Source organism: Apteryx rowi, unplaced genomic scaffold (assembly GCF_003343035.1).
Source record: "Apteryx rowi isolate R43461 unplaced genomic scaffold, aptRow1 scaffold_511, whole genome shotgun sequence".
NCBI classification, from domain to species: Eukaryota; Metazoa; Chordata; class Aves; order Apterygiformes; family Apterygidae; genus Apteryx; species Apteryx rowi.
Genome location: NW_020450774.1, coordinates 551,653 through 560,385, shown reverse-complemented (window position 1 = coordinate 560,385; position 8,733 = coordinate 551,653). Strand labels below are relative to the sequence as shown.

Below are 8,733 nucleotides of genomic sequence, written 5' to 3'. Positions count from 1 at the left end.
AATTTACTGTGTTCATAAAAACAATATAATATATATTACCAGTTAACATGAGATTCCTCCCACAATGGAAGATGTGGGAAACAACAAATATGTCAGCAATGGAATTAGTTGTTAAAAAAAAAAAATACAATGTAACAGATATTCAGACACAAGTGTCCCTTCGAAATGTAATGCTTAAAACAAACAGAACTTTATGACCTATCAATTCAAGCCTTTAATGAATGTAAAGATACTTACAGACCCTGGCAGCCCATGCTGAGGAAGCAGGGAGGTCTCTGATGATACGGGTCAACATGGAAGTCATTTTGAGATCTAGAGAGGTGAAGAAAGACCGCTATTAGTCCAATCTGCCTTATTCAGAACAATTTCAAGGTAAGCAGTCTGCCTGATTCACACAAGTCAAAAAAGTGGAGAAAGAGAAGACACATCAAGGGCAGTCAAGTGCAGCAGCACCGGGAATTAYTTTCTGTTACACTTTTGAACAGCATCTAACACATGATTAGTCTGGCTTAYGACTGTGGCCTGCAAACATTCCTGTAAATATATAGTCATCTCCCCGATGACCCAGCACTGCAGCAGCCAGCACAGTTTTAGATTCCCCTCGCAATAACTGTTCCACCACTTCCCCACTGGAAAATTGTCTCCRAGCCCAGGCAATCTCACTGCCAGCATGACTCTCCTAATGCACTCTCCTTGGCACAACCCCACGCCACTACCCTGAGTTTTATCTGCTGATTCTAACCTCAGTAACTCTTGTTGTGTATCCCCATGGGAAGTAGAACAAGCTGGTAAGCAACCCCCCAAGGCTTCCTCCATGGCCTTCTCCAGAGCTCATTCCAAAACAGGATCACCAGGCTTCCCTACAGACGAACCCTCAGCTGCAGTTTTTCCTGCCAAGGGCAAAAAAGGGCCCTGCAGCTCCAGCTCTTCAGCCRCCTCCAAACAACATTCACTACAGAGCTTACTCTTTCACGCTTTTAATGTTCAAAGCGACAGCACTCTCTCTCTTCCAAACACAGACACGCTTTCTCTAGAGAGCTAGAGGAACACCTGCAGTCCCACTCCCAGCMCATCCTCACCCAAGTACAGCAGCTCCCTTCGGCTTCTCAGAACTCAACATCCTGCCAGCCACCCCCTTCCGCACTTGCACCTCGCTCCCTACAGCTCAGACAACCGATGCAGCAACGCTCGTTCCCCGGCCCTCTCAGCTGCGCTTGCGTCCCACAAGTCTTAGTCTCCCCTCATCGATAAGGGTCCAAAACAAGAGACCTCCTTCGAGCCACCCTTCTCCCYGTTGCCTCTGTGTGAGTTCTCTTCCTCCATCTGTGTCCAGCTCCCTCCTCACACCCAGCTGAACCTCCCCCCCAATCTTCCGTGCCCGGTTTACACACGTCACCCACTTCCCCTCCTCTCCAGGGGCCCAGAACAGACCCACCCGCTGCRCACTGCACAGCTGCTCCCTCACACACCCACAGGCCTGACTGGTCTCGCCCCCAGCACGTGCGATATCCTCCCCGTTTTCAGAATAGTCACCCGGCCYCCAGGTACCCCAACCAGACAACCCCTACAACACGCACATGCACACAGAGCGATCCAGCCAAATCTCCTCTCCAGAATCMGCAACATCTGCCCAGTTTACAGAACAGCCCACCCTCCCCTTCCTCCCTCCACRCACCCCACAACGCCACCGGACACGCTGCACACCTGCCCCTCGTTCACACAGAGCAGCCACCCTCTCACCTGCACACACTACACATCCAGCCCTTGCATACACAGCGCACACACGCTCTCATAAACACACTCGCAAACACACGCACCTCTTCATACACACACACCCTCACTGCACTGCACACCCCAGACACACTGCACACCCACTCAGTGCGAACGCACATCCCACACGCATCCTCACCCACACACCCCACACTACACATCCACCCCTTCTCCACACACACCCCYCACAAGTTCTCGTACTCAAAATCACACACACACACCTTTGTACACCCACCCCAAAAAGCTCTCACAAGCACTACACACCCACTCTTTGCACACACAACACCACGCATCACAGACACACTACGCACCCACTCCTTGTACCTGCACATCCCGCACACCCACAGATCTGCCACACTACGCAGTCACTCCTCTCACACTCGCCCCAGGCAGTTCACACGAACCACACACCCCAGACACGCTACCCCCCATCCCTGTACACACGCACCACTGACCCGCAGACGCACTACATCCACTGCTCGCGGGCACACGCCACGCACTAGACGTGCACTCTTCACACACGYACCCCAGGCAGCTCGCACACCCCACACACCCACAGGCACGCTACACACAGACTCCTTGTACACATGCACCACACTCCAAACAAACTACACCCACACTTCTACACACGTGTATACCCCACACTCCCCGTGCTACACATCCACTTCTCCTGCAGAAACCTCAGTTCACACAGCCCAGAGACACACGCACACCACACTCCTCAAAAACACACCTGTACTAGATGTCCGCTTCTCTGGCACACACACCGCACACCCCAAATACACGCTACATACCCCAGACACACACCGCGCACGCTCCCCCCACACCACACATCCACGACTCGCACCCCACACGCACAAACACCGCGCACACACCAAGCTGCGCGTCCCGCTCTCTCACACACCTCGGGCGGTTCACACCGGCCCCAGACAGGCCGCGCACACATAATGTACRCGTATATACACGCACATATGTATATATGTACACATATATACATATACAGAGCTTCCCCCCCGCACTGCGCACCTCCGTCACACGCACAAGCCCCCCTTCACCCCGCGTCCCCGCCGCTGCCCGCGCACCTCCGTCCCGTCCCGTCCCGTCCCGTCCCGTCCCGTCCCCGCCGCCGCCTGCGCACTGCCGCCGCCGCGCCGCCACTCAGGAAGGACCCCGCGCCCGCGCCCCGCCCCTCTCGGGCTGCCCCAAAGCTCGCCTGATTCAGGCGGCAAGGCGGGCAGCCTCGGCTCCCGTCCTCCAGCCGTCCTGACCATCGCTCCCGTTCGGAGAAGGTGGAAACCGGCCGAGGCCCCACGGCGAGCGGAGCCAAGCGTGGAGAGCGGGAGACGAAGGCGACAGCGGGAGCAGGCAGCGCCTCGGGCAGCCTCGAGCGGGGCGGGCCGGGCCGGGAGGGGAGGGCGCGGCGAAGCCCCCGGGCGGTGCCCGCGCGCCTCTCCCTCATTCGACCTCGCGCGCAGCAAAGATGGCGGCGGCGGTGCGCGGCATCGGGAGCCTGGGGCGCTTCATGGCCGCCGCCAAGTACTGCCCGCCGCGCCGCGCCTGGCCCCCGGGTGAGCGGCGGGAGCAGCGGGGCCCCGCGGCCGGGGCGGGAGCGAGCGGTGCGACGGGAGGAGGCGCGGCCTCCATGGGAGGAGGGGGGGGTGCCCACGCGTGTGCGTGTCACCGAGGGGCGTTGTGAGGCCGCGCGCGTGGGGGCTGAGGGACGGCGGTCAGTGGGGCCACACGCGTGTGCGGGGGAGAGGGGGGGCTGTGAGGGACGGGGTGTTACCGGGGGTGTCCACGCGTGTGCGTGTTCTTGGGGTGGGGGTTGAGAGACGGCAGTTACTGAGGTCTCGCGCGTGCGTGTCACCGGGGGACTGTGAGGAGTGAGGTGTCTCCGGGGGGGGGGTGTCACCGTGGGGAAGCATCCGGGGGTGTTCGTGTCCCTGGGGGGCTCTGGGGAGGGGACTGCCGCCGTGGAGGCAGTTCCCCGTGTGTGTGTGTTTGCGTGGGGGGGGGGGTCTCCAGGGCGTCCCTCTGTCTCCCCCCCGCTGTCCCCAGGGCAGGTTTCTGTGCCTGGGTGTCCTGGGGGACGGCGGTGTGTGTGTGTCCCCACGCGTGTCCCTGGGGTGGGCTGGTCTCTGTGTCCCTGGGTGGGCGGCCCCACGTCCTCACATGTTTTTTTTTGGGGGGGGGGGGTGTCCCTGCGACCTTGCGTGTTCATTGGGGCTCCAGGCAGGGTTGTGCTGTGCGTGCGAGCTGACCTCCGGGGAGGGGGCGTCCTTGTGTCCTTGCACGCTGCGTGTGTCCCCGGCGTGCGTGCGTGCGCGCGCGGGGGTGTCCCCGTGTCCTTGCACACGTGTCTCCTGGGGCTGTCCTCCAGGAGCGTTTTCCCACACGTGTCTGTGTATCTGTGGGAAGGGGTGTTCTTGTGCGCGTGCCCCCGGGGGACAGCTTCGTCCTGGGGGTCTGTATGTGGCCCCGAGGGGAGGGGATCCCCCTGCCCCCCCCCTGTGTGGGGAGAGGAGCGAAGGTGCCCGTGTGTGTCTGTGTCTCCAGGGGCCTCACGGTCTGTCTTTAGACCGCGCCTAGGTCGTGTTTACAAGCGTCTCGGTCGCTGACCGCTGCTCCCCTGCGATCTGCTGACGTGAGGCAAAGCCCGAGCACCTTCTCGCCTGTGCGCGGTGACTGCTGAGGGCTGAGTCCCGGTGCCTTGTCACAGAGGTACCAAAGAAAGGAGGAGCAAGGTGCCCCTGCGCCGGCCTAAGGCTAAGACTTGGAGTCGTTGGAAACAAGCTCTTATTTCTGTGCTTTGAAGGGCCTGAGGATGTGGTGTCAATGTAGAGCTGAAATCTGGCAAGGTTTCATTTAAGCCTAACACCTGTTTTACGTACAGGATTGGAACAAGTTTATATGTGACTTGGTAGCTGGAGGAGCAGAGCACTGCAACTGGTAATGAGCAGATCGGCAGTAATTCCCGAGATTGCTTAGACTGCCACTTGCGGGTTTCTTGTTGTAACTGGCAATATTCTTCGTTACAAATACTCTGTTCTGGCACTGCTATCTGGACTCTGTCATTCGGAGTAATTAATAGCAGTCTTCCTACATGTTGTTCTTCCGTAACAAAGCATTTGCATCCATTTTTGCAAATGCTTTGTTACGGAAGAACAACATGTATCAAGGACAGGCCAAAAAAGAATTGCAAAAGGCAAGAAGTAGGCAGAAGACCATGTAAGCTTAAGAGCTAGTCTTACCTGCTCTTCCGCGTATGGTACGCTGACAGGTTCCCACAGGTGTTAGTAAAACTCAGTTTGTCAGAAGTTTCCCGTCTTGTGGCTCGCGGTTCGGTGCTCTGCGCGATCAGCTCACAGGTACAGGCTGGAAGTGTGGGCAGTAGCCGTCATCGTGAGCGTCAGCTCTTTTGTTCTGCTGGTGCTTGGCTTAGTCCAGGACTACAAGAAGCCTTTTCTCCTGAACCATCTATGGCTGGTGTTCCCACTTCAGGTGACGTGCTGTCTCCAGGTGAGTGGAAGGGCAGGAAGGGGAAGCGCAGGACAAGGAAGCAGCCAAGGAAATGATAGAGGAAAGAGAAAGTGGGAAGAAACAGGTCCCAGCCAGACTGTGTGAAAGGCGGCTTTTCCATTCTCCGCTTACTTCTGAAGCGCTCTGCTAAATCCTGAGAACAATTTTCTGAGGTGTTTGGTGTTCCTTTTCATAGCCAGTCTGTCAGTTGTCCGAAGAGTGAAAAATGTGAAGTAGTGAAAACTGAATATATATTCAGGGCTTTGAGTTCCAGAATGAACATTAATAAAATGGTAGAAATGTACATCTGGCCTGCTGTTATTCCTTCAGAATTTGGAAGAGGATTTTTCTGGCTTCAATCCTGGCAAGTTATCACTGCTACTTCTGAATGAGTCAAAGCCTAAAGCAGTTGTACTATGACTGTGACTGCATAAATGTGCTTTTAATTTTAGACATAGAAATTGTTTTCCAAGAGTATACTGCACCCTAAAATAAAATATTGTCAAGAATAGCACACAGAAAGTTAGAATTAAAAAACTCTTACTCAAATATTAAGCAACTGTTACTGTAACGACAGTGTGTTTCCCAAAAGAGCTTATATTAAAATACAGTGAGGTTTGTTCTGTCTTGCCCTTGATTTTTTTTTTTTCTGCTTTCTAGCTGTTGTGTTAAGACTGAAAGGCAAAGTGGAATTCAAAGTTTAAAATTTTCTTGGAAGCGTGTCTTCAGAAAGTGGTTTCAAAGAGTTAAGGACAAAGTATATTAGTCTATAGAAAGAGGAGAAGAATCATTCATCTGTTCACTTTTTTATTTTGAATTGAGATCGTCTATTTTGTATACGATGTAGTTATGCTGTATAGTCAGCACCTTGCTCCAGGTGGGCGTTGGAGAGAGTGATATGCTACTTACCTTCCCCTATCCCGGCTTTAGGAGGTGCCCGACTGAGGGTGTGGAAGGAAAACGTTATCACTTGATTTGCCGCAGAGATTTTTGTTTGATCAGATTCTCCTTTCTGCCCTGCCTGTCATTATGGAGTAATACAATACAATACAATGTCTACATTAAAGTGAAGAAATCCAGTAGGACTGTGCAGTGCTGACCTTCCGTGGATGGGCAGCCTGCTCTAGGTGACCATGCCTGAGCAGGGGGTTGGACTAGATGACCTCTAAAGGTCCCTTCCAACCTCAAGCGTTCTGTGATTCTGGGGTAGCTTGTTAATTGTGGTATTTTAACCCGATGAAGTGCATCACGTTTTGCGGAGGCACATATGTCGGTGGAGAAACTGTTGGCAGACAATGCTCTGTTTTGTGCAAAATGAGAGTTGGTGCTTAGTTTCAGGAGTACCCAGCTTCAGCGCGCAGAAAGTCTAAGGAAATTAATGTTGACCTGAGTAATCGCAATCTGGGCCTTGTTCCAGTCCAGAAATATTTTAAAGTAGCTTTGGAGTGGAAACCAGTTCACACTTTGTTTATAAAGTGGTATTGCAAGCACACGAGCCTCCCTGCCGGAGAGTGGGACGGACTGACACACAATTTCCAACCCCGCCCCGCAGCGTCCCGCCGGGTATCTGGGCTCCGGGAATGGAGCGCAAAGGTCATTCCCCCGTGCCAGCACCCGGGACAAAGTGGAAAGAGGGTCAAAGTGCAAAGGAGCTCTAGCCCTGAGCCGGTGTCACAAGGCTGCGGGCAGGGAAACGTGCCTGTTTGCAAGGTGCGGGCCAAGGTTTTAAGGTTGTCTTCACTCCTCTGGGTTTTCTGCCTTCTTGCTGCTGGGAAAGGGATTGTTTCAGCTCTGAGCATTTTACCAGTGCCGAGTAGTAAATGGCTGTGTTCCAACTGGTAGATGTACGGCATGTTGCCTAAGAAGTAACACTTTTAGACTTTCAGAATTAAAACAGCTTTGGCAGAGATTCAGCCTAGATCTGTGTTGGAGGATCCTCTCAGTCAAGATCAAGGTCACTTGAACAGAACTGAGACTCATTTGCGTAGTGAGAGATCATCAGGCAAAACACGAGTTCTTGGCAGGAAAGGGGAATCTGGGATATTTGTGGGAGTAAAGTAGCACTTCACTTTTAAACAGAATTTGGTCATACCTCGTTCTGATTTTTCAGAGTGCTTTGAAACAAGACAAGTTTGTCTAGGCGCTTGTATATGTAATTTGTAGAGATGGATCAACCATTTCATTGGTAGACTGGAGGAGAGAATAAACATTTTGTGCTGTTTCTTTGTGGCTTACCAGGTATGTTCCCTGTGATCTGTGAAGTAACACTTGGAGTGGCAAAATTTACTGGCATAATAGTGTATTTTTGCAGAAATATTCTAGGTCATCTGTGTTTGATCTGGGGAGAACTTAACATTCAGGCTTGAAACTGTCCAAAGGGCAGTAAGGTCTCTCTAGTTTAACATGTGAAGAAGCGTTGAATTGTGCACACCTAATGTCAAAACACCCGTGTAGGTCCCCTGCTTAATCTGTTGTCAACTCTTTGGTAAGAAGGTTTTGATTTTTGCCCTCAGTTTGGCATTCCTGGTATTGGAAAGTCCAGTATGGGATCTGTACTGCGAATGTCGCTTCAGTAGCATAGGGTCCATTGAATTCTGGTGGTGGCACAGGTCAAGCCACAGCAGAAGGAACTGGCTGATATTCAGGATTTTCTAAAACACCGGCCTCAGCAGATAAAGGAAGATGGGAGAGTGTATTAATTATGGGCAGTTAAGCTGAGATCACCTCAAAAGCTTACTGAGAATGCCTGTAACATCTGCAACATCTCTGCCTTAGGTTATGCTTGCCGCAAGATCTCCACCTCCACCGCTCTTCAGGGTAAGTGTAAAGTTTTTGTATGTGAGTTTGATTTTTCTTTCCTAAATGGAAGCACTTTATCAGCTTATGTTTATTGGATTTTGTTTCCAGCTAGAACGCACGTTAGCTGTGAGATCAAAGGAGATGTTGCTGTTGTACGTTTCAGCACACCAAATGCAAAGGTACGGTTTTGTTGACTGTGATTAATAGGCATATCAGAGGAAATAGCAGGAATACAGGTGGTACAGAGAAGGCACTGAATATTGCTAATTCAAGAACTTTCCTAACCTGCTGCCTGTCAAATTTGAATAAAGTAGAAATTTGAGAATGAGAATTAGGGCATATAATAAAAGAACATACTGGAAAGTGCCCAGTGGAAGTATTTTGTATGTACCAAATTAACTTGTCTCTCTCACCAGCACAAGATATCATTGAACATTATTAAGTTCTGGATTCAAAATAATTAAGGAGATTGTCCATTCGGTAGAACAAAACAACTTAGAAACTCTTAAAACCTGAGTTTTGAGGTCACAAAGCCACTGTTTGTGAGGTTGAGGAAGGAACTTTTTAAGAACTGATTACCTGATGACCTGCTGCAGGGTTTCATCTCGAGGTTTTCTTTCTGGCTGTGTTGTGACACAGGGTGAA

At 52.0% G+C, this 8,733-nt stretch overlaps 2 protein-coding genes across 9 annotated transcripts in view; one reads left to right on the top strand and one right to left on the bottom strand.

Annotated features, from left to right (window-relative positions):
• HADHB (hydroxyacyl-CoA dehydrogenase trifunctional multienzyme complex subunit beta) overlaps positions 1 to 2,886 on the bottom strand; it is a 16,643-nt gene extending 13,757 nt beyond the window's left edge. For 2 of the 7 annotated variants that reach the window (XM_026080196.1, XM_026080197.1), the window contains exons 1-2: positions 2,853 to 2,886; positions 238 to 312 (exon numbers count right to left, since the gene is read on the bottom strand). In XM_026080196.1, the coding sequence (XP_025935981.1) occupies positions 238 to 304 (67 nt within the window). In that variant the 5' untranslated portion in view covers positions 305 to 312; positions 2,853 to 2,886. Of the gene's footprint in view, positions 1 to 237; positions 313 to 742; positions 870 to 1,577; positions 1,657 to 2,852 lie in introns of those variants that run through there. The other 5 variants (XM_026080194.1, XM_026080195.1, XM_026080199.1 and 2 more) reach the window with 4 other exon arrangements.
• Positions 2,887 to 3,218: 332 nt separating this feature from the next.
• The window catches only part of HADHA (hydroxyacyl-CoA dehydrogenase trifunctional multienzyme complex subunit alpha), a 28,785-nt gene continuing 23,270 nt past the window's right edge, over positions 3,219 to 8,733 (top strand). The window contains exons 1-3 of one of the 2 annotated variants that reach the window (XM_026080193.1): positions 3,219 to 3,338; positions 8,065 to 8,106; positions 8,197 to 8,267. In XM_026080193.1, the coding sequence (XP_025935978.1) occupies positions 3,251 to 3,338; positions 8,065 to 8,106; positions 8,197 to 8,267 (201 nt within the window). In that variant the 5' untranslated portion in view covers positions 3,219 to 3,250. The remainder of the gene's footprint in view (positions 3,339 to 8,064; positions 8,107 to 8,196; positions 8,268 to 8,733) is intronic. The other variant, XM_026080192.1, reaches the window with a different exon arrangement.